The 27,058-nt window shown below is 35.7% G+C and overlaps 1 protein-coding gene across 1 annotated transcript in view; it reads right to left on the reverse strand.

Moving 5' to 3' along the window:
* The window catches only part of LOC145248363 (general transcription factor 3C polypeptide 5-like), a 356,244-nt gene that overhangs the window by 280,320 nt on the left and 48,866 nt on the right, over positions 1 to 27,058 (reverse strand). Inside the window, exon 5 of the mRNA XM_080110286.1 lies at positions 6,444 to 6,651. Coding sequence (XP_079966412.1) covers positions 6,444 to 6,651 — 208 coding nt within the window. The remainder of the gene's footprint in view (positions 1 to 6,443; positions 6,652 to 27,058) is intronic.

Genomic DNA, 27,058 nt, shown 5'->3' on the forward strand with positions numbered 1-27,058 from the left:
TAACTGACAAATTTGGGTGATTTAAGTATTCAGCATTATTTGTGTCTGTATGACTACATTTACAGTTATTAACTCTTAACTGTTCTTTCTGACAGAGCAAAGCCCGAATAGCACTTATCAAGCCATTGCTTTGCTTGAATAGTACTTTTCTTAATCAAAAAGCAATGCTTTCTTCATGCATGAAATTCAGATTTTTTTTCCCCCATTATTTTGAAAATTTACAACAGGAGCTTCACTTGAATAACTAAGTTGTAAACTAATAATCTAATTACAGTTCTGAAGTTTTTAGATGAGGGCTGATTGTTTATATTACTTGTTTTGATTGGACTATTGTTCTCACCTTGAGTGTTATTTGTGCAATGTTTTGGTCAGTATAGCCTCCAACCTTCATTAGGCATGCTGGTCACCATCTTGGAGAAAAAGGAGAAAAGATACTGGAGCTGTTTTTTTTTTTTTTTTCCATGGTTTTGTATGTGTGAAAAAAATTTGGTTGACAAGGGAAGGTAACTTTAACTTTTAGACCAAGCATAGATATCAGCAGTATATGGGAACCTTTAATCATAAAGAAAAACAAAAATTGTACAACCCTCTCCTTAAAATATCAATAGTTAAAGAGAGATAAGAGTTACCTCCTCTTATCAATCAAATTTTTTTTCACATATGAAACTACAGCAAAAAAAAAAAATCAAAAACAACTCCAAGAATACGAAACCATCTACAAAGCCAGTAACTTTTCTCCTTTTTTTTCTAAGATGGTGACCAGCATGCCTGACGATGGTCAAAGCGACAGACCGAAACATTGCACAAATAACATCAAGATGAGAACCATAGTCTGATCCAAATAAGTGAACAATCTGATTGACCTCAATTTCTGACATCCTTATCCTTCCAGTTAATGCCTCCCGGAAAGCGGCAAGACATTTAATTACTAGACAAATAAAAGCGTTGGAGTGGAGTGTGGTCCTGCTGATAAAGATGATAAGAATGTTGATTTGTTGTCCCCCAGTTCAACTAACGATAAAACAGCATAGCTTATAATTTACTTCCAATTATACCTGTACTGTATTGTACTTCATATCAAAAATGACGTCACTTGTATCTACATTGAAGATACATCTTAACCTCCCTGCCATCTGAAATATCCAGAGCTTGGGCAACAAAATTTTTAGTTAATTCCTAATATCAAGTATTCTGTAACGCGTTATCCTATTCCTAAGCCATAAATATAGCTGCTTCCACTGCATGAACTCTTACTCCCCCTCTCCTCCAGTAACAATGAAATAGCAATGTCCCTTAATCACTTTGAGGAGTATTATTTTACAGTAGATATATAACCTTTACAAACTAACCCAGTAACATAAATATCCCAGCGGGGTCGCAGAAATACCTGGATTAGGACCCAGGCGTGGGGCAAACCCTCTTAGTGCTGATGGACCCATAGATCTTCCCAGGTCATCTGTCTAGGAGAAGGAAAACTCTGAAGCTAAACCTAAGGAGAGGGAGGCCTCTCAAGTCTTTGATGACAACCTTCCTAAAGCTGGTGACTCAAACAAATTACCGGTCTGCAAACCTAAACTGCTTAAGGAGTAGATAGGCACTGTCTATCGCCCAGCTTCCATACTCCTTCTTTGCCTATTAGCCAGGCGTAGATGTCGAATCACAGGACTTCGACAGAAACTCTCAGTGATCGATCTTGTTTCCTGACTAGGGCAATGAATGCCGTTTTCCCCAATCCCGACACATCCCATCCCTTTAAACTGGGCCCTTGGAAGTGCTTGAATGCTGTAATGCCAGTGCAAGTAGATTGGGTTGACCATCGTCTGATGGGGTGAGGGCACTGGATTGACAGTTCCTGGCTGCTGTTCCCAATTGGTAGTACAGGTGCCCTAACTCTTTGGTAGCACTTAGAGCAGCTGCTCCATCAACAGTTGAATAATATCAGGATGTTTGTGGTGCCATGTCATGCATGGAAAGGGACCCTGCACTCATCCCCGGTGGGCTTTCCTGAGGTCACAATCCTAGTAGATGGAAGGTCAACTGATGGTCGACTTGTGTTGCATGTCTGGTATTGTTCAGCACCCCTTACCTAAACTGAAACTCTTTTAAAAAAATGAGAGTACAATAAAAAACTACGCTTAAACCAAAACTCAAACAAAACCAATTTGCCTCCTGCCTTGATGCTTGCATTCATGAACATCCTTATTTAGATGATGTTGAAGCATTTCTCCTAACAAACACCCTGGATATCTTAGCACTAAGTGAGACTAACCTACACTCTTCTACAAAATTCAAACTAAACCAAATTGCCTCCTTGAAGCTTGCATTTACAAAGATCCATGGGATTAGAACTAATTTAAATGATGTTGAAGCATTTCTCCTAACAAACACCCCGGATATCTTAGCACTAAGTGAGACTAACCTACACTTCTCCATCCCCTCTAACTACTTTAACATGCCTGGATATCTCCTACTTTGCCGTAAGGACTGACAGACATATGCATGGGCTTGGAGTCTATATTCGTAACACCCTCCCCCTGACTAGAGAAACAAAATTAGAATGGGACGATCAAGCCTTTATGTGCTTTAGACTTAACATTAGTTACTTTTATTTCTCTACCGCTCTCCCTCGACCCAGGACTGTACCCTAATAAACAAAATCTCTGATAGTATAGATACAGCACTTTCCCTCGACGCTAGCGCACAAATACATGTATTTGGTGACTTCAATGTCCACCGCAGCAACTGGCTCGGATTTTCTACTTACACAGACGCAGCTGGTACCACAACACATAGCTTCTTTATATATCATTCCCTATCACAAATGGTTACGTTTCCAACCCGTTTCCAAGACCAGCAAGAACAACACACTTCACTTCTAGATCTGTTTCTGACAACAATTTCCGATGATTTTCTAACGAATGCCCACAGCCCACTCGGGAACGCTGATAATGTAGTGATAATGATTGAAATCGCCCTAAACTCTAAAGCCAAAACCGAAGAGCCACTGCTCAAAACAAAAAAAGGCTGACCGGGAAGTCATCAGGGATCTCATCAGAGATGCTCCATGGCGAAATATCTTCTCACTTCCTGGAGACCACTGAATGGTTCAAAATGGCAATTGAAGCACATGTTCCCGCGCAGAAATTTTATAGCAAGCCCCACTCTCTCCAATGGTTTACTTCTACTTGTGCAGCTGCCATTGCTCAAAGGCAGCATGCATATCACAGATTTAACTGACATAAGTCCAGTTAAAACAGACAGAAGTATATAGAAGTCAGAAGTAACTGTAAGAAAGAAATAGCGACAGCTAAGAGAGAATTTACTGAAACCACCAAAAAACGCATCAAAGCACAGAAATTAGGAACCCGTGACTTCTGAAAAATCTACAACAGTGTAGTAAATAATAGGCAATCAACTATTCCCCCACTATCCAACAATCATGAGCTTGTTTGCTCAGCAACCGAGAAGGCTAACATACTTGCCAGTCGGTTTGCCTCCAACTCCACACTGGACCCTGCTAACCACCACCTCCCTGACTTTCCTTTGTGGACAGATACCACACTAGACAATCTGAAAATCACCTTTTCTCAGGTGCATGCTATCATAAAAAAATCTTGACACTTCAAAAGCATGTGGACCTGATCTCATCACGGCTGTGCTATTAAAAAAAATGCTCCGTCGAAATAACTCCAGTTCTCTCCAAACTTTACAACAAATGCCTGCTGGAAAACTACTTCTGTAGTACCAGCTTTCAAGAATTCTGGCGAAAGAACTGACCCAGTAAATTACCGCCCCATTAGCCTCCTCCCACTTTTTGCCAAAATATTTGAGTCCATAATTAACTAGGCTCTGGTCCATCACCTTACAGATACTAAACTTCTGACCGACCAAGAATATGGATTTAGGCAGGCCCGTTCCACAGCAGACATCCTAACTGTAATCTCTGAACGTATATACCATTCACTGGACAAAGCAGGGGAGGGTAGAGCGGTAGCTCTAGATATATCTAAGGCTTTTGACAGGGTATGGTATGAAGATCTTCTCAGGAAAATCAGATCATACGGTATCACTGGAAAAATACTTAACATAATTAAATCCTTCTTAGATAAGAGAAAAATCCAGGTTGTCCGTGACGGTCGTACATCTAAACAATATGATATAAATGCAGGAGTGCCTCAGGAGTCTATCCTTGGACCTCTATTATTCCTAATATTCATAAATTACCTCCCTGACAAAATTGTCTGTGAGATGGGTATATATGCTGATGACACCATGCTCTATAACAGACACGACAGAAAAACAAATGAACACATATCTAAAGAAATGGCAGAAACACTAGAGGATGACCTCCGATCTATAGTGAAATGGGGACAAAAATGGATGGTCACATTCAATGCTGCCAAGACTAAACTTGTTTCCTTCAATAACTACAAGAAACCTTCTCTACCACCAATAGCAATGGCCAAAGACTCTTTATCTGAAAGTACATCTTTTAAACTCCTCGGCCTAGCATTCACAGGAAACATGAGTTGGAACAATTACATTGAGAGTATTGCCAGGACCGCTGCAAGGAAGGTGGGCTCTCTCTACCGTGCTAGACAGCTACTAATGCCCGAAACTATCCTGTACCTCTATAAGGCCACCATTCGCCCATGTATGGAGTATTGTTATCATATTTGGACTGGTGAATCTGCTACTAGTCTCTCGCTCCTGGACAAGATCCAAAAGAGAGTCGCCAACCAAATAGGTCCTTAACTGTCATCTAAGCTTCAGCCTCTGTCCCATCGAAGAAATGTTGCATTCCTCTGCCTGTTCTACAAGTACTTTAGTGGTGAATGCTCTGACGAACTGCAAGCACTTGCACTCCCTCAACATAAATACCCCCGACAGACCCAACAAGCAGCTAAATCCCACCTTTTTACAGTAGAGATCCCTGCATGTAAGAGAGCCTTCTACTCCAGTAGTTTCTTCCCCAGAACTGCTAGACTTTGGAACTCCCTTTGGGGACCCTGTTTCCCCAACCGTACTGACATGCAGAAGTTCAAGTGTAACGTGAACCGACATTTTGCTGCCCAACTCCCTACATAGTACCCCTGTAGCTTATGTCCATAATAGTAGCCCCCTACATCAAAGTGGTGATGTGTCTTGTTAGAGGTGAAAATTTAAAAAAAAAAAAAAAAGCATATCAGTCCAGAAGGATAATGGTGGTCCAAATGGGAATACGATAGTATCTGGGTCATTTGTGTAGTTGTTATACAGTCACATAAACAAATATTTGTTTTGCTAACTAAACCCAGAGTAAATCATAATAAAAATAAATATACAATTAACAAAAATATGAATGAAATAAAAACAAATATACATGGATAACTTGCATCTCTTTGGGTTTTATATTGTTTCATATCAAACAAGTTAAGAGATATGAGGATAGATGATTTGGATTCTTCAGACTACTGTTCTCATCTTTAATGTTATTTTCACAATGTAATCTCCGCACAATGGATAAAGTAGATGGTAAAATTCAGTTCTAAAATTACACTCTTCCGAACTTGAAGGTCCAATCCTTGAAATACTGAAAATGCAATTGTGAATTACTTCGGATTTCTACCCGGTCATGGCTGACAGAATGAGAACATGCTGCCCCCATGGATTAAATAAAAGGTTCCATTTGAAATTCCATGCAGATTCCCAAGTTCGAGAGAAAGATCCCTGAATTCAACAAGACATACTTAAAGAATGTTGCAGGTTATATCAACCAAAGTCTTATAAAAATAACACTCAAGATGAGAACAGTAGTCGAGAGAATTCAAACAATACAAGATACAACACACTTCAGGTAAAACTGCAGTAAAGATTAAAACTACATTTTTTTGTTTATATATATTTTAAACTAGCAGGCTGCCCAGCACTGCCCAATCATAAAATACACAATATTATATTTTAATTCATACCGAAACTGAGATATGTGCATGTGAGTACTATGTTTTGTTTTTAAACAGTTAACTTTTTGTAAGTAAAAAAATACTCGAGCTGAGATTGAAACCAAAACCTAAAGACAGTGAGTCAAGTACGATAACCATTAGGCCAGATTAACACGATCTTTAAAAAGTGTTTTCAAATCTACTTATTCTGAACGATTCATGCATGTGCATTTGTGAAACAGTTGACAAACGATAAGAATCCGATATCCCTCTATATACTAATTTTTCAATTTTGACTTCTTAGCAACCTTTCTCTCCAGATGAAAACTGATTAAAAAGTTTTCCACATGTCTGAATACCCTATATACCAAATTTCAAGTATGTAGATCAAAAATTCATTGAGTATATAGGTTAAGAAGTGTCCTCACACACACACACACACACACATTCTCATTTTTACAGATATATAGATATATCCAGTAACATTAAGAGGGAAAAGTTTTATAAAACTTATATACTTACTCTGTCGAACTCTAAAGTCAACAATTTGATATTTTTTGGCTGCTGGATCCTTACGAGGATCATAACCAAAGCGTACCCAGAGGCTACGCCAAGGTCCTGTAATGAAGTAGTATGCGATGAGGGGCAGGATGTATCTCAAGTTATCTCGACGGGAGCCAATTTTACAGCAAAGTCCGTTCCTTGACCAAATCGGTTTTTGTTGGAAGAGCTGAAAAGAGAATTTGTAAAAATAAATTTAATAATTAAAAAACTAAGCATGCGGGGGTCCACCTCCATGAGTGAAAAATTTACTTTCACCATGACTAATGTTTGTGCAAAATTTAAAAAAAAACCCAAAGTGTGATTATTGAGAAAAGTGCAAACATGAATGGATAAACAATTTGGGGGCAATTTTACCCCTATAATGGCCCCTTATGGACAACCAGAGTTATCCCGGAAAATCCGTTCTAGCAAAATTTACTTTCACCATTACTAATGTTTATGCAAAATTTTTTTTTAAATTTAAAGAGTTGTTATTGAGAAAAGTGTGAACAAATGTGCAAACAAATGATTTTGGGGCAATTTGACTCCTATAATGGCCCATGGGGGTGGGGCATCCAGAAATATTCAAGAAAATCCATTCTGGCAAAAATTACTTTTATCATGACTAATGTTTGTGCAAAATTTTAAAAAATTCCAAGGTGTTGTTATTGAGGAAAATGTGCACAAACAGATGAACAGGAGTGACTTACTAGGCCCAATCTCTCCTTTGTTGGAAGACCAAAAATTGATTTCACTAATGCTCTAAATAAGGTCAAAATCTTTGTTAAAAAAGAAGCTGCTGTTTTTTTTTGTTGTTTTTTTTTTACATAGGGATCATCACTTATCAAGGCCAAGAGACCACTCGAGGATAAGGGTTAAAGCGTGTACAGTAGAAATTGGACGATAAAGTAATCGTTAGTAATGGAAATTCAGTAAATTTGTTAACAATTGGAATGGCTCATAAACAACTTGTTTACATTAAACTTGAAGAAAATCATATTGTAGTCAGCTGGAAAGCAGGAAAACGGAAGACAATTCCACAGAAAGAAGCTTTGTTCATGGAATCTACATTTAGGTTTAGGCACAGATAAAGAGTGGGGGGAATTATTGATAGTGTTTTCAGCTAGACGAGTGTTTCTTGTGAAAGTTTGGCGAGGGGGGACCAAAGACTGAAGCTCAGTCAAACACTTTCCATGAAAATAACGATACAGCAGAGACAAACTCGCAACATCTCTTCTGTAAGATAGAGGTTGCAGGGAAGAGAAAAGGACATCTCTTACGAGGCTACAGAGTCTATTTTGAACTCTATTAAGGCAGGACAAGTCCTTTCTAGCAGCTCCTGCCCAGATGTGGCAACAGTATTCCATCCTTGGACGTACCTGGCACTTATATAGATAGAGAATTGCATCAGTAGTGAGATATTTACTGGATTGATAGAAGGATCCCACCATTTTTCCAGTGACCTTGGCAACAGATTTGATGTACGTGTTCCATTTAAGATCAGGAGTAAAGGTCAAGCCCAGAAGCTTGTCAAAACATGAGGCCTCCTCATTCATTTCAATTGATGCCAAATGTGGATCAGAACGTTGATGACGTAAAGATAGAAGCTTGGTTTTAGATGCATTAAAAGTAACCAGCCACTCCTTTCCCCACTGTACCACGTGCTCAAGATCAGAGGAGAGAGAATCGGAGAGAACTTGGTCGTTTACTGTCTTAGATGTTCTACCATAAATGGTAGTGTCGTCAGCATAAATGTCTACAAATGATGTAAGGATGTGATTTGGAAGATCATTAATGTAGATCAGAAAAAGAGTTGGGCCCAGGATGGACCCCTGAGAGACCCCAGCATTAATACTGTGAGCTTCTGATTTTTGCCCCTCAACTACTACTCTTATGAACCTATCAGAAAGAAATGATTTCATAATTGAGAAGACATTTCCAGCTATATCATCAAGAATCTTTATGGCTGAAATAATCAAAGTATTACTTTTATCATCATGACAAGTGTCCCTTGTCACAAAGGTATGGATATAATATCTATTGAGTACTCCCAGTGGAAAAAATTGGTCCACAAGAAGCTTTTTTTTTTCACCTCAAACAAGATATATTGCGAATTGGAATGTAAGGGGTTACGATTTGGGATGATGTCTAACAGAGGGCTGTGAGGAGTGAAGCAGTAAGATGTTTGTTCACATTAAAACTTCTGTAGGTTAGTACAGTCAGGAAAGTAGGAAAAAGGTAGGGAATTCCAAAGTCTGACAGTCTGAGGGAAAAACTGCTAAATTAAAAGATTTTCTGGACCTCAACAGTGAAGGAGTAGGAATTTGCTTTTTGTCGGATTAGTCAGGGCTACATACATTGAGGAGACACAAGTGCTATGAGTTTGTCAGAGCATACTCCATTAAAGTACTTGTAAAACAGGCACATGGATGCAAGATTGTGGCAATGGAACCTATTAGATTTGAAATCCTGTTTTGGATCCTATTTAAGAGGGAGAGACTAGTGGTAGATGCACCATCCCAGATATGTAAACAATACTCTTTACATAGGCAAACTGTGGCTTTGTAAAGATATAGGATGCTCTCTGGTACGAATAACTTTCTAGCATAATAGAGGGAGCCCAACTTCTATGCAGCAGTCTTGGCAATGTCCTCAATGTATTTGTTTCAATTTATGTTGCCTGTAAATGTTAGGCTGAGGAATTTAAAAGATGGACTCTCAGGCAATGGGTTATTTGTTATGACAATCATTGGTTGAGATGTTTTTTGTCCAGCCTCTGATTGAAGATCCTTTTCTAGGCGTTCTGCCATTGTCTTAGATGTGTGTACATTCATTTTCCCCTCTATTATAGAACATGTGTCATCAGCAAATATACCCATTTCAAACACGATTTTATCAGGAAAGTAAAAAAAAAAAAATTCCAGCTGAGTGAAGAAATAAGGATATCAGTGAAGATAGAAAGAAACTTAAAATAATTGCCACCAGCAGTGATTGACAAGATTGCAGAAAAGACGACAATCAAGTGGTCAAGTACGATCATCATCCGATGTTCTTATCATTGCTTTAACCAACTGCATATGACAATAATATGAACTACATGAAAAATATGTACACAAAAAGATTAAAATTGTTTTCCCATTGATTTATTTGACGTTATGAAAGAAACAATAAAATAAAATAAATCAGTTTTTACTTGAAAGATTGAAAAGAGAGTTCAGAAAAAGAATTATTTTTTTTTTTTTATTGCATTTTCCCCCCAAACAAACACAGTGCCACTTTGATGTAGGGATCTACTATCCGAGACATAATCTGCAAGGATACTATGTAGGGAGTTGAGCAGCAAGATGTCGATTTACATTAAGCTGAAAAATTCCTAAGCTAACTGAAATTGCAGATTCATCTTCCTTTTAAACCTGATTTTATGGGGTATTTATCATCATTTTATATAATCATAAAACTCAAATGACCTTGTAACGGGTGTTGTAACCCAACATCCGGTTTACGACTTTTGGTTGCACATGCATACATACACAAATAATCAAAGTGACAATAAAACGTATTGTTTTACAGTGTACGTTTTCAGCATCCCAATTGTTTCTTTGTTCGTGTTTAAATTATCCAAATAAACAATTGTTAATAAAATTTGAATTTAACTTTAAGTATTATGGTATCTGTTCAGCACACATTTACCTCTAAGTATGGCAAACCACTTATAATTCAATGGCTGTAAGTTTTTTTTTTTCAAAAATAAACAATTATAAACAGAATGACTCATAGAAATCTGCCTATATTCTTTTTTCATTTTAATATTTACTTTCATAGAAATGTTTCTGTTATGTCACAAAAAAATATTTTCTTTACGTCACAAGTGTCATGCTCATACATTAATTCCATAGCTAATATAACATACTGACTCAACGGGTCACAGGCAGTCTAGTATATATATATATAAGAACAAGTAAATAAATTGAAAAAGAGTTAAAAATATATTTAATTTTAAAAAGGAAACACTAAATAAGTGGATAGTCCTTAATCCGTGGAGTTTCAAAGAAATACTTTCCTTCTCATCAGAGGGTAGGATTTAGCAAAATGCGGGATCGGATTTTGCTTGCAAAAGTATTAAATGAAACTACAAGTCATAGATCTTACTTGATAAAAAAGAGAAGCAGAGGGATTAAGGTGAATAAAAAAGTGATTTCACGTGAATGGAAAGTCTGGTGAAAGGTAAAATTTCCAATGACGGTAAAATCCAAAAATGCAAATCCAAGAAAGTTAAATTTCCATTCGCACAAGTAAAATACAAGGAAATCACGTAATTGGAAGATGATCCAAGATAATCCAAAAAGCAGAAATCAGTGTAATAATTCACAAATAGGTACAAGGAAAAGGGAAAGAATTCCAATATATTATTAAAAGAAAGATAAAATGTGCATAGTTTTGCCATCTTGGATCATTTTGATAAACTTAACTGTAATTCTTATTTTATATATATATATATATATATATAATTGATATGTAATTTGCTTGAAGCATTGTGTGGGATAGGTATGTAGTAGAGAATTAGAAGGCTATCACAATATGAGGATGAGATATAGTTGGTGTTGTTTGAAGAAGCCGAAAACAAGTGGCGATTTACAAATCAATAAGTACATACATATGTGTCTATATATCTATAATATAAAGCTGTGTGTGTGTGTGTCTGGTTACGAATAGGCTCCTATATGGTTGACTACTTTAAAAAACTTATTACATATAATGACAGAAGATGTATCAAGACACAGGAATGGGTACGTTTGATCTGGCAGAACGGTGGTGCATTAAAATTGTGGGTTTGCATTCGCGCCTCGTCCACAAAGTATGGAAATAAACAATTTCAAAATGAAAAAAAAAAACCTTTACAAGTGTTTTTGATATAGATGTACATAATAATAATTTGATAAGTATGTTTTAACTTAAATAAGGATGGTATAATAAAATTGTGGGGTCTGCGTTCGCACCTGGCCTCCATAGAATGGAAATAGGCACAAACTTTAATAAAGACTTCATATCTATCTGTGTAAGTATACTTTGATAATTATATTTCAGTTTGAAGAAATATGGTATAATAAAAAAAATATGGTATATAAAAAAATGGAAATATGTCACAAAGTTTAACAAGGTTTTTTAATATAGATCCACAGAATATTGTGATAAGTGTTTCAGTCTGAACAGGTATGGTATGATAAATTATGGGGTTTATCTATTTTACTTTTACTTTCATTATATTTTGCTTTGGTTTGATACCCCCAAATTCGAAGCTATCTCTTTACAACCCTTCCTTTTCATACCCTATCATCCTTTCATAAATCAGAGTCCATTTTCTGTAGGCTGTTTTTGAACCCAATCAACGATGGGTACTTTTGCTAGTATGTATATATATATATATATATATATATATATATATATATATATATATATATATATATATACAACTGAATAAATATATGTATATATAGACACATATGTATGTACTTATTGATTTGTAAATTGCCATTTGTTTTCGTCTTCTTCCAACAACACCGACAATATCCCATTCCTCGCATTGTGATAGTCTTCTAATTCTCTACTATATATATATATATATATATATATATATATATATATATACATACTAACATTTCAGCCCGGCGTTGCTCAGGTGTTTGTAGGTGTGTGTTGAGCAAAAAAAAAGAAAAAAAAGTTGTAGTAGGAAGGCAGGCTCGAACCCGTACTGCGAATGAAGAAAAGAACGGAAAAAAACATGACGTCTTTGCTGTTACAACCACCACCAAACCGGAAGTGACGTAGGTTTTAATTAAGGCTAGACAATCAAAAAGAGGGGATGACTTTCGAAAATATCGGCAAAAAAAGTAACCCCTTCCTGTTAAAAAGTGCCAAGTTGAGGGTGAAGAAATTAATGTTTTTAGCCAATCTTTCGGTATTTGTCATCTGAAGGGTTGAACTTCAACCTTGTGAAAATCCGTCACCTCTGTCAAAAGTTTTAGGCAGACATGCAAACATACATACATAGATTTATATATTGGTAGCTCAAATTTTCAACCCTAACCGATTAAGCAGGTTGCCCTTTCTCTGAATACCCTTTATGTAAAATTTCAAATGTTTAGACCAGAAATTGTCTGAGTAATTTGGTAGAGACTGCAGGAGTCAAATTTTTTAAAACTTTGACCCCTATTATGACCCATTAACATTTATTGTTTTAGGCTCAAATAAAGTTGTTAAGTTAGATCCATGTCCATGGAACCTATACGTAAAATTTCAAGTGTTTAGACCCAAAATTGTCGGAGGAGATTGGTAAAGTTCTCAAAGGTCAAATCGTTGAACTTTGACCCCTTAACAGCCAAATTTCTGGTTGAAAACGGATTACAAAGATTTTCCCAAATCTCAGTAACCTGTATATCAAATTTCGAGTCTGTAGACTGAAAGTTGACAGAGTTATTGCATAGGGAAATGTACACAGACAGACACTTTCACTTTTATAGATATATAGATATAGATGTACAGGGTTTCCAAAAAGTAACTGAAGGGTTGAAAATCTTTATCATTTTACCATTATTGATTATTTAAACACATTTCTGTAAAAGTTTGAAGAAGCTACAGACAGCCAAAAAACGGCCGGGTAGCTGAAACAATAATATAACTTAACAGAAAGATACAGTAATAAAAAATAAAATGTATATATATATATATATATATATAAAAATGGGTTAATAAATTCCAACGAAAGAAAGATGTATATTTAAATAAGGGAGCAGTCACCAACAATGTGTATTTTTTAACATTATTTTACTATTCCATGTCTTTGTTTTTCATTGAGAATTATGTTTGGATCATTGTAATAATGTTTTTAAGTCATTGAAATCGTTTACGTACGTTTCAGAATGTCTGATGCGTCCTATATATATATATATATATATAGGGTGTCTAAAAAATCACTGAAGGGTTTTGATGAATATATATATATATATATATATATATATATATATATTCATAATTATATTGTTGGAATTTGTGCAATTTGAAGCTTCAATTAATCGCTGAGATAATATTTATAGGACATTTTATCTCATATCATCCAGCCGTGACACCACACATCCTTTAAAAGTTTTTCTTGCAAATATCCCATAAAATCAGGCTCAAAACAAAAATAAATCTGCAAATTCAGCTAGCTTAGGAATTTTTCAGATGGATGAAATTCATTTCGAAATAAGAAATTTGAGCGTCATCACCTTCTATTTTTGACTCTGGCTATTTTAGAAAATCTTGATTTTTTTAATCTAAAAACAATCCATTTAGGTTGTAAATTAATGCAAATATTGATTTGATAGCCAGCCTGCGACACTAACTTCCGGAAATAAAGAAATAATTAAAAATTAAACAAAGGAAAGCCTCGCCGAACAGTTGTATACGTTTCTTTTTATTTTTGGGGACATCAACACCTACCATCTTGTACGTTGGTAAATAATTGTAATATAGTTGAAAATTACTGAAAATTCCTTTTAATATTGTCATTATTCTTTTATACACTAATTCGTGTCTACGGAGTTTCCTATGAATCACATTGATATAGCCTTCAAACAACTCCTTTTACATTAAGGCAGAAAAGTTTACAAAGGGCGAAGAATCCAAAAATCATAGTTAGAAAGTAAGAAATGAAGAGAAACAGCCCTATTTCAACCTGTTTAGGTGTCGTCACGGTGCTTTTCAAAGGAACATTCCAGCCAATAATGCAGTCTAAAAACTAATAACTGTAATGCTTTGAAGGAAGGAAATATCTTTTGAAAATTTAAAAATGGCTTGAGAAATTAACCCATATTTTTGTATCTTAGCGATCAAATGAGACGAGCTACATTGTATGTATTCTTCAGTTACTGCAGAATGAGCTGAAACATATTTTTGGGAGTTTTTTTAAGCTTTAAAACTATACAAAGAATAACAATTTTTTTAAATTTTAGTCCTTCATTGGAAAATTATTTTGCCAATAAGTCAATTAACCTCCTGTTGCTTTTTTGAATTTACAACAGTCCTAATGTTATTTCAATAATCATCAGTTATTTACCATGAAACATTTTCGAGGATTCAAAAATAAAACAGTATATTAAATCATGCCTCCCCAGCAGTGTTGATTAAACACCACTTCCTGAAAACATATATTTTGTTATTCGTTTTGATTGTTTCAGATAAATCTGGTGAATATGCTGAAAGATAAAATTAATTTTGATATCGATGATTCTTATACTCTGATGTAGAGGTCTACTACCTGGGACATAATTTGCGGGGTACTATGTAGGGAGTTGAGCAACAAGATTTCTGTTTACATTACACTTGAATTTCTGGATGTAAGAACAGTCAGGGAAGCAGGAACTCGAAATGGAATTCCAAAGTCTAGCAGTTCTAGGGAAGAAACTATTAGAATAGAAGATTTTCTTACATCTGGGGATCTCTACTATGTAGGGGTGGGATTTTGCTGTTTGTCGGAAGTATTTACATCGAGGTGGTACAAGGGCTTGTAGTTCATTTGAGCACCTACCATTAAAATACTTGTAAAACAGGCAGAAAGATGCAACATTTTGTCAATGGAACAGCGGTTGAAGCCTAGCTGACAGTGCAGGCCATATTAGGTTGGTGACTCTCTTTTGAACCTTGTCTAAGAGTGAGAAACTAGTAGCAAATGCACCAAATGTGGCAACCATACATGAGCGAATGGTGGCCTTGTAGAAGTACAGGTTTCTCTCAGGCATAAAGTAAATTTTGAATACAGTAGAGAACCCACCTTCTTTGCAGCAGCCTTAGCAATGCCCTCAATATATCTGTTCCAACTCATGCTCCCAGTGATATGCTTGGATGCGTTTTAAATGTTTACTCAATGAATACAATACTATATGAAACTTAAGTTTGACAGAGCATAGAATCCTATTTTAGACTTAAGCTTGACAATGAAAGTGTTAAAAACATAATTTAAAAAATCGTGTTTCGAAATTCTGAGATGAAGATAATTTGGATTATTTTCATGTTGGATGCGAGTACATGGTGGAACGATAAAATTGTCGCCCTAGAAAAGACGACATGATTCCAAATCCATTTGAAAAAACAGGTTTTCTTTTTTTGTTGCAGGCCATCTACTAGTTGGTCAGTTGTGTACAAATCCCAAAAGTGATGCTCTCTACCAATCCAAGTTATGATAACAGGACCATTGCCAGCACCCTCAAAATGTAAATGGATGGTTCAATGCTTGAGGGCACAGAACGCATCGGACGTCCCACAGTTATGATCTTTGGTGGGGTTTCAAGCGAGGGTCATATCATGCCACCTCACATCTTCGAAGTCAGCTTGAAAGTCAGCACCAAAGTGTACCTGGATGTGCTGAAGAGTATGGTGATCCCCTGGTGTAATCAGGTAGCTGCTGGCAGGTCCTAGGTGTGGCAGCAGGACTCGGTGCCAGCCCACACGTCCAAAGAGACACAGGCTTGGCTTCAGAAGGAGTGCTACGATTTTGTACCTTCTCTCACTGACTTCCTCCTCCTAACCTGAGCCCGCTGGACTATTTCATTTGATCATATGTCAGGAACATCACCAATATGACCTCCCACAACACCAAAGGCAGCCTGATCGCCGAGCCTCTGCCAGTGTTTGTGGAAAAGGCATGCTCCCAGTTCTGGACCTGTATCGAGGTGGTGATTAAGGCTAAAGATGGTTATCTTGAATAGATGTTAACTCTACTACATAATCAAGTTATTTGAATTGATTTTTTTAATAAAAGTTTTAAAATAAAGCTGTACTGTTGGTTTCCTTAGGGTGACAATTTTATCATTCTACCCTGTATTTGCAATAAACTCAGGAACTTGGAATTTCAAACAGAATTCTTTATGAGTGTAGATTGTTCTCTTTTGACATCAGTGAAAAGTATTATTATTTTCTTAGTTATTATCATCACTTGTAAAAATTGAACGTTTTAACTACGCAGAACTGATTATTAGCCAAGGTTTTGAACTCATTTGCCATGGGTCATGTGGACAATTCTAATATAGATTTTAGAAACATTAAAACTTCCAAAACAAAAAAAAACTCCAAAAATATGAAAATATCTACAGAGTCAGTAACTTTTCTCCTTTCCTTTCCATGACAATGACCAACATGCCTGACGAAGGTCAAAGGCTATATCGATCAAAACGTTGCACAAAAAAACACTCAATAGTCCAATCAAAATAAGCAATACAAACGATCATCTAAAAAATTCAGAATTGTAATTCCAAAATTGAAGTTCTAATCTATTAATAATTACTACAGATGATAATGACTAGCAATAACAACAAACGGTTCAACCCAATCATGACTGTTAGAACGAGAATAATCTACCTCCATGGATTAAATAAGGAGTTCAATTCTAAATTGTTTACAGGTTTTTGAGCTTGGCAATAATATTCCCAAATTCAACAAAAAGACATCCAAGTTTGACAAAAAAAAAAAGCACGTAAAGAAAGAGGTTTCATCAAATGAAATGTGAAAATAACAGCCAAGATGAGAATAGTCATCTAAACCAGGAGTTCCCAAACTTCCATGGAACCCCTGAGTAGAGCAAATGTTTTTTCACAGAAATTTCAAATTTTAACACTAACTAATGATTTTGGGGTTTGTTGACTTAAGCCAAAGGGAACAACCACATGTATCATATCTATTTCCAGTAAAAAAAGATCAATAATTAAATGTGAGCAGCCATTTAATTTTTTCCATATAAAGCATTTGGTCCTGTTTAAGAAAGGGTTTCCAGGGCCCCTCAGTTTCACTCATGGAACCCTGGGGCTCTGCGGAGCGCACTTTGGGAAACTCTGGTCTAAATAACCCAAATAATAAAAACATAATCGATTTTATTTTTTAATAAAATATTGCTGTTTCACAAACGATTGGATTTTATCTAAAGTTAGAAATGTTTTATCTGAAAATCTATAAAATATTTGCAGCTGTTGAGCTAATAAGTGGTTTATTGATGCGTTCGCGTTATATTTATGTAACAAACACATTTTCCATCTTGAGTAATTATGTATACATCTTGAAATTAAACCGGGTCAAAACAGATGCCTTTTTTAAAATTTCTTATAAACAAAAATGAATTCGTTTGTTGTCTTATGGCATATCAACCCTTTTGTGATCTGATGCTCAAACACAATATTTCTCTTTTATGACTAATGAATCACCATTTAATAAGGCTAAAAACAACTTGAGGATAAGGATTAATGAGATAAATAGAAGGTGAATGATGATTGAATATGGTTGACATTCCTCACATACAACACTCAAAACAACAGTCTACATAGAAAACAGCAATTTGTCCTCCTAGGCCAGAAACATCACATGGAATATGAGGACTAAAAAAATAAAATAGCAAAGAAGTAAGAATTATGAGGCTGCTAAAAGTAAACCCATGGTCCATTTCGACTCTACATGACTTATTCTCACAGTCTATAGCATCAGAAATGTTGAGTTCCAATCCTGTTGTAATTTACTTTTTAATAATGCTGGGATTGAGCAAGCCAGTAGGTATGGGTCAATATGCAGAAAAAAAGCAAATCACTGAGAATAATGCATGATGACATGGTTATATTCTTGGACTTCCAGATCAATTAGTTTGCTAATGAGTGTAGTGAGAGAAACAAGATTGAATTTAATATCCAATGCTCAGTTGTGTGACCAACTGAGCTAGAACAAAAATAGATTGCGATCAGAAGTTAAAGAGTTGATATCTAAGCAGCCTGGGATGTTCTATTGTGCTTAGATGGGCGAGTCCATTTTCTGAGTTCTGATTGGTTGTTTGTCCATGAGTTGTTATTTGAATTATTAAACCTTAACAAAAATTCCATGCCTAAACCTAAACAAAGATTCCATGAACAAAGTTTCTTTCTTAAAACTGCACGCCTGTGGAATTCTTTTCTGTTTCCCTGTTTTCAAGCTGACTACAATATGGTCATCTTCAAGTCCAATGTAAACAAGTTCTTGATGAGCTGTCCCCTTTAAGTAATCCAATTTGCTAAATTTCCACTACTAATGATTACTACGATATTGCCCCATTGACTATCGTACACTCATTAACTCTTATCCTCGAGTGGCCTCCAGACTTTGATAAATGGTAACTCCTTTGTAAAAAAAAAAAAAAGAAAAAAATTCATCCTAGAGTTTGTCAACTGGATGCAAATTTGAATCTTCATGTCATGCAGAAGAAAAATTTGCTGATGCTGAATTGTTTTTACTCTTTTTTATTCCAAATAAGGCGTATCACCATTTGGACATAAGGGACTGCTATTTAGAAGATTCTAACGGAGGATTGCGGGGAGTTGGGTAGCGAGATGTCTGTTCACATTACATTTAAACCTCTGCAGTACAGTTAGAGAAGCAATAAAAATGGAATCAATTCAAAAGTCTAGCAGGCCGAGGGAAGAAACCATTAGAGTAGAAGACTTTCTGGCATCTAGGGACCTCAACAGTGAAGGGGTGGGATTTTGCTGCTTGTCGGGTTAGTCGGAAGTATGTATGTTGAGGGGACACAAGTGTTATGAATTCATCAGAGCACATTTCATTAAATGCTAGAAAAGACAATTACAACCCTGTTATCAGTAAAATAGCAACTTGTGGTTAATTAATCGTATACAATTAATTGTTCATAAGTGTTTTGGCAACCAAGAAGTAATACAGCATAACCATGTTGACATTCCAGTTCTTAGTAGATCACTGAAGTTAAGCAATGTGGAGCCTGGTCAGTACCAGATGGGGTGACCAATTTGGGAATACCAGGAGCTGCATATAGGAGGACGTTGATACCTCCTGCAAAAGTTGCAAAAACCTAACATCATTTCTCCTAATGGGATATACATGCGATTGGGGACTGCTTGTAAATTTCATACTTCCATAAAACTTCCTCATTTGGAGGGAGCTGGTTAAACCCACATTAGCGTTAGTGCTGCAGTTTCATTCTTTTCTTTCAACCAAGAAGTCAGAGACCGCACTAACCAACAGGAAGTATTGTCAATCTGCAAATGACATCTAGACTGGTTCGAAAATATTTTAAGATCGGCTCCAAAGAGAATTGCCAACCAAGTTCTCTAATAGACTCCTGATGGTAAAAAGAAAAGGAAGACCAAAAATAAACTGAAAACAATCAAGAGAGATTTAATTGCAACAAGAAGAAACTGGAAAGACACTGTGGGTCTGACTTCAGTTCAAAAACAATGGTATACTTTAACTGACTCATGCATTACAGGACACAACAGTTTCTAAGTCTAAATTTTGGCATTACACGACACAAAAAGAAGTTGATATGCCATAAAATAGGTATTGTGTTATTTTTGACATAACTCAAAAAGGTTTGATATGCCATAAAACAAATTAAACAAAACTATACTTATGTTCTTCTATTCTCATTGGAGGGAAGTAATGTATGAAAACTGACAGGGAAATTCTGATGTAATAATGAGAGCCTTGGAAATGAACACAGTAGAGGATGAACATGTCCCCTTCATAATGACGGTTTGAAAACAAAATTCATGTGGAAAAATGTCAAATAAATTACTCAATTCTATATTTTCTTGCTAAACATTTGAATAGACTCTTTTGTTTTTGTGTCAAGGCCACGTGAAAATAACACTGAAGGTGAGAATAGTAGTCTGAAGAATCTAAATAATATAAGCAATCAATTCTTATCTCAAAAAAATCAGAAACGTTTTTTCTTTTTCTAATGTTTAGTTTTTTAACTTGGTATTCAAGAAGTCAAAAGATTTTCAAGTTGGATCTTTTCAAATCAACATGGCATGTCAGTTGTATTTGGATTTTTTTCTTCTTTTTTAATTATTCTCTTTTCATATTTTATTTAGCATTTTTTTTTTTTTCACTGTGATCAGCAACCGTTTCTTAGTCTTTATCTCATTTTACCAGAGCAGAACTACAAACAATTTCTTTGCTTTGTTCCTTTCGTTGGTTGCGGTTCTGCTAACTGAAACCCTTCAGCAATATCAAAATGTGATCTCTCAAGACAAAAAGAAAAACCACCCAATTGAAAATAAAAATAAATGCTTATCTTTAGAAATAGTAAAGATTTTTAAACGTAGATACAATTCACTAAAAGGAGACACATTTCAATGAAATTAGTCATTCATATAAAACTAGCGGGGTTGGGGGAAGGGCGCCCGGCTTTGCCCGGTCGTAAAATACGCTTAATCTGATATTTTAATTTGTCCAGATTTCATATATATTATTATAGAGTCGTGATTTCAAAAGTAAAAAAAAAGTATTTAGGTGCCATCAGCTAGAATTGAAACTGAAACTCTAGCATTCAAAGCTGGTGACGTTACCACTGTACACACCGTGAAACACATATAAACTCATTAAACATTAAAAATAAACTAAGAATAATGTACAAAATGTTTAACAATTTTTTTTTTAATTTTGACCCATTTTTGCCCCCTTAAAAACCATCTTAACCGGCTAAAGACCCATAAAAGAACGGTCCGTAAAAAAATTCAATCATTTGAGGTCCCTAGCACTACTCTGTGACTTTTTAGTTTCAAAGGAGACAGAGTTTGAAAATATGGAGACAGACAGACCAACACACAGACAGATTGACAGACAAACAGACATATAGCCGTTTATATATTAGATTTGAAAATTTTACATTCACTACTGACTGGAAAGGTCGTCTAGCAGTGCCAAAGCTAAAAGAAAAATCCAATTAAAAATAAGCAGACCATTAGAAATATTTTCATCTTCTTCTACCTTGTCAATTAATGTGTCTTTTTTATATAATTTTTATTGTATATTTTTCAATCTTGTCATTTTCTTATAGTTTAATAAATCACTTCACAATCGAAATACTGAAGAACAATAAAAGTGAAGGAACTGATTTGTCTTATCACCGCTTTCAGTAGCAGCCATGCCGGAAGTTAGGAGGTATGTTAGCTGACTATAACTGCAGTTGCAATACAGAGCTGACTCCAGTCAGAACCTCATCAAGCTGAATACCACATATCTATTAAATTATGGCTTTGTCAGTCCTATGTGTTTTTAGAAATGCTGAATAAGTTGGAGCTCAACATTTACTTACATGTAATATTCCACCGCAGATATAACTGTTATATGAATAGAGAAAAACGAAAACACGATTGATTGTATCCTGTGTTTTTTTTTCTTCTTTATTCATTAGCATATCTTTTCCAGATCAAATGTCGGCTGCACATTAACCGTGATGAAGCAATTTTCTGAATAAAATCCTATGATTTATGTTGGTTTTAACGTGTTATTGCTTGAGGTTTTTCTTTGTACTACAACAAACAGTTGCAAAGCAGTTCTGACTCAAATGACAGAGAGTCAGAGCTGTCATCAAGATATACATCACAAATTCACTAAAACCAAAAATCTGTCATTATTCTTCTGCATCTGCAGAAAGGCTGAATTAGTTGAAGCTCAACATCCACTCATATCTAACACTTCCCTACAGACATAGCTGTTATAAATTTGACCCCAAGTAACAAATAAAAATGAACATCAAATTAAAATGAGAAACAGCTCAGGAAAATTTCCATATGCTTTTCAGATATGCTAGATCAGACTCAATTTAAATCCACCATCAGCAACAGACATATCATCAAACAATCCACAAAGAACTCAGTACAAAGCCTTCGTGTTATTAGGGGTAGGCTATAGAAACAAAATTTTTCAAATAAATGCCAAAAGTGGCTTATTACCTTCATTTATATGTAAATAGATGGGAACAAGTGATTTTGTTCAAAACGGGTCAAAATTGGAGGGTCGCTGGCCCCAAACATGATTTGACCGCGTCAACGCGTGAAAATGGCCCAAATTTTGCCCCCGAACACACTTAATCACTTATTGAAAGCCACAGGGTGCATTTTTTGACTATAAATGCATTTGTATCATTAAATCTAACATTCCCATTGGCTATCCCACAAGTATAGGGCTTTTAGGGTATCTCAGAGTTCAAAATGGGTCAAAATTACCCCAAAATTAGCCAAAAATGGTCGGAAATCACAGATTTTCCAAAATGCACCTCCCATGGGCCCAAAGACACCTCTACATGGCAGAAACTGTTGGGAAATGCTTGAAGCAGGCACTCTCCTAACTTTTGCACTGTTAATGAGGGGTATAAGGACCTTTAAAAGGGGCTAAATATGGCCGATTTAGCCAAAGAGAGTCAAAAAGTCCCTAAGAATCAACATAGGTTGTCAAAAAGGGGCTTAATTTGAGTTATAGATGGAAAAATACCAAATAAGGAAATGTTTTCTTTCTGTAACAATGCAATGGCATCTTTAAATAGACACGATAACATTGCATTGCATTAATTGTGAATTTGATTGAACTTTGCTTTCTTTTTCAGTTAGTAAAATGCAATGAACATGGCTGGTATAGCAGGGCAGATTGACGAAGATTATAATTACGACGATTGGACTTATCTTCTGCTTGATTCTCTTCCAACTGAGGCTGAATGTGTTCAAGCTGTGCAACATCATGCTGCCAAATATGGTACCACAACACAGAAAAATCATATTCACCAGTTCTCCTTCCGATTACTACAATTGAGGCAGAAAGCCTTTGGAAGTGATGTTCGTTATGTTACAATACCTGGGATAAAACATAAACTTGATCGATCGCTAAAAATTTACGACAAAGATGTCTACAAAGCAAAGGGTTCCAGACGTGTGAATATGATTAAATGGAATCGAGAGCACCATGTCCTTCTCAATATACTTTCAAAAGATGTGAATCCTGATGAATTTGATGTACATGAACGAAGATTCTTTGTCGATCAAAAGTCTCTCTCTCGCAAATGGCTCATTGACACTTTCCACGTCGATATGGAACATGAACGGTTTCTGGCAGAGCAAGAACTGCACAATCGTTTGGATTTGGACGATGATCAATTTGAAGTGGAGGATATAAGTGACTAATTGCCAGAGCATGATACCTCAAACAATTTGAACTACTCATTAAACAGATCGGATACAATCCATAGCACAATATGAATTCAGACTCTTCTTGGACAGCATTTTATTGACATTCAATGTTCAATTTACAATTAATTACTTTCTGAGAAGTTGATGTAGTAAAGTTACGATGTTTCTAAAAAGTATCATTGATGAATGAACTAATGATTCATATATGTTATGTAACGTAAAGCGTAATTTTGTCATTTTTGGATTGTTTTGACCCTTTTTACGTCCCCCAAAGATCTCTAAATACCCTAAATACAAATGGATAAGATAACAGGGTGGTTATTTCAGTCTTCCAACTGTAAAAAGCCATACAGGAGTGTTTATAGGAGCCCGATGAGATATAATACCTACATTTTGGGGATTATCCATGATTTTCGTTCATTTTTGGCTAATTTTTGGGTAAATTTGACCCATTTTGGACCGTTAAGATACCTTGAAAAGCCCTATATAGGTGGGATAACCAGTGAGAATGTTAGATTTAATGATATAGAGCCATTTATGGTCAAAAATTGCACCCTGTGAGAGGTGCATTTTGGAAAATCCGTGATTTCCGACCATTTTTAGCTAATTTTGGGGTAATTTTGACCCATTTTGGACTCTGAGATACCCTAAAAGCCCTATACTTGTGGGATAGCCAATGGGAATGTTAGATTTAATGATACAAATGCATTTATAGTCAAAAAATGCACCCTGTGGCTTTCAATAAATGATTAAGTGTGTTCGGGAGCGAAATTTGGGCCATTTTCACGCGTTGACGCGGTCAAATCACGTTTGGGGCCAGCGACCCTCCAATTTTGACCCGTTTTGAAAAAAATCACTTGTTCCCATCTATTTACATATAAATGAAGGTAATAAGCCACTTTTGGCATTTATTTGAAAAATTTTGTTTCTATAGCTTATCCTTAGTGTTATATATTGGGACCCTATGCCAGTAAATAGCGATAAAATTAGCTAGTGTGAATTTTGAAGAAGGTCACATAAATACATGTCAGGATGACCTGGTCCTCAACAGAAATTTACCCTGGCATGATTGAAGTGGAGGTCAAAGGTTAGACTCTCTAGATCCAACAGGTGTCAAACAATGACTCAAATGTTCAAGCCAGAGAATAGAGATCTAAGCTAAAGTTGCTGACTTTTCAAACGTTTTATTTAGAGAGAGAGATGAGAGAGAGAATTTATAAATTTTTTTTTTTTTTTTTTTTTTTTTACACAGTGATCACCACTTATCTAGGCCCGGAAGCCACTCAGGGATAAGAGTTATTACAAGTACATTACGTTAGTGTGGAGATTTGATGAAGTGTTTACTTAAGGGGGCGGTTCATTAGGAATTTGTTAACGTTGGACTTGAAGACATCCAACTTGTAGTCAGGTGGGAAGCAGGCAAACAGAACAGAGTTCCACAGGCGTGTAGTTCTAAGAAAGAAGCTTTGTTCATGGAATCTACGTTTTGATTTAGGCACAGATATAGAGTGGGGGAAATTTTTCACAGTGGATTCAGCTAGACGGGTGTTTTTTGTGAAAGATTGGCGAGGGGGGACCAGAGATTGGAGTTCAGACAAGCACCTGCCATGGAAATAACGATAAAACAAGGATATGCTCGCAACGTCTCTTCTGTGGGAGAGAGGTTGCAGGGTAGAGAAAATGGCATCCCCTACTAAGCCACGAAGTCTATTTTGTACTCTGTCAAGGCAGGATAGGCTGCTTTTAGCAGCTCCTGCCCAGATATGGCAGCAGTATTCCATCCTTGGACGTACTTGGCTTTTATATAGATAGAGAATTGCATCAGTAGTGAGATATCTTCTGGAGCGGTAGAAGGATCCCACCATCTTTCCAGTGACCTTGGCAACAGACTTGACGTACGTGTTCCATTTCAGATCAGGAGTAAAGGTCAGACCCAGAAGCTTGTCAAAACACATTGAGAGAGAGAGACTACTTAGCTAAAATTAATTGTTTTTCTAACTTGATAAATTAAGACACACAGAGGAGTAGAAGCATCAGCAACTTGTGCTTAGATCACTCCATTCTTGAACTGTTTCATCCTTGATTTCTTGGAGAGAGCTGTGTCTCTCAATTCCAAAGTTAGAAAAAGAAGTAAGAAAGAATTAATTTTAGCTAGGTAGTCTCTCCATCAATGTGTAAACTCTCTTTCTAAATAAAACCTTTGAAAATCAGCAAGTCTCCATCATGTTTCATGCACGAATAGCTTTGTTCATCTAGCTAAACAGACACGGGGGGTCAACAACTACAACCAGAGTGAAAGAAGCAACAATTAAGAGAATGGAAAGTGCATATAATCACGTGTCGCATGTTTGTGTAAAAAGACTTTATTTGATTCCTTGGTCGCTCACGAGTGAGGATGTATATGTGTAATCTAGACGTTGCAATATTTTTGTGCCTGCGTAAAAATATTGTTTTGTTAAACCAAAAACGTGCATCATTTCAACTGTCACATGCACATTCTAATTATTCGTCCAAAAACACATTTTATTCATCCGCAAGATGCCTATGTCATTTCATTTGTCTGACAATGTGTAGATTTTTCCAATAAGAACTCCTGTATCTATTTTAGTTCACTGAACATAGTGGCCAACTGATATTTCAACTTATTTCTCAAGTTGTGAAAAGGTTAAAATTGTTTCTCTTCACTTTTAAATATGATTTAGTGTTTCCATTGTGTTCCGCCTATCCGGCACAGTTTCGTCTTAGACCAATCGTGCCAGTAATTTATATTCTAAATATGAACACGAGGTGCTAAACTTTGCATCTTTGCAGTTTGCATAATATTGTTTTGGTAATGGTGTTCAGAAATTAGAGACGTCCTATTTCCTGTGTCCTTAAATTGAAACGGTCAACTTTGGTAAATGTCAATAAGTTGATAAAGAAACGCATTTAAAATTGGCCTGGGAATCACACAGCCTTTTTGAAACAGAGACTGTGAGAAAAGGTCCCCCCCCTCTCTCTCTGCAGATGGCATCATTTCTACTGATAATTTATCTTCTAGCTTTGTGTCCTTTAAAAAAGTCTCTCTAAAAATGAAAAATCTGTAAAAAGGCTTTCATCCAACAGAAGCATGTGTGTATGTGTACATATGTAAGTGAAATTTTATTAACGTTAGAAAAATTATACCCTATTTTAATAACCACCGAGGAGATGACTCACATCGTCAAAATTTATATTAATTTACATAGGGTTTTTATGGTGTTTATATAATTTTCCTTATAACTTTATATATGCATTGAGCACTTTTAAAAATAAATAATTGCTTTTTTTTAGTTCAATACATATAATTTAATTATATGTATATAATTACATATATAGAACTATATATTACTATATAAATATTAATATTTGCTTCAAGTTTACAGAAGTCTTTGACTTGTGAACATAATTTTTACTTAATTGTGTGTGTGTGTGTGTGTGTGTGTGTATATATATATATATATATATATATAATAATAATAGCAGGTTGCCCAGCATTACCTAGTGATAAAATACATTTAAACATGGTATTTTAATTCATGTAGAGTGTATATTTATTATTATCGTGCCAATCCTCTATTAATTATT

This window comes from Euprymna scolopes, chromosome 26 (assembly GCF_053919585.1).
Source record: "Euprymna scolopes isolate OS-2025 chromosome 26, ASM5391958v1, whole genome shotgun sequence".
Lineage (NCBI taxonomy): Eukaryota > Metazoa > Mollusca > Cephalopoda > Sepiida > Sepiolidae > Euprymna > Euprymna scolopes.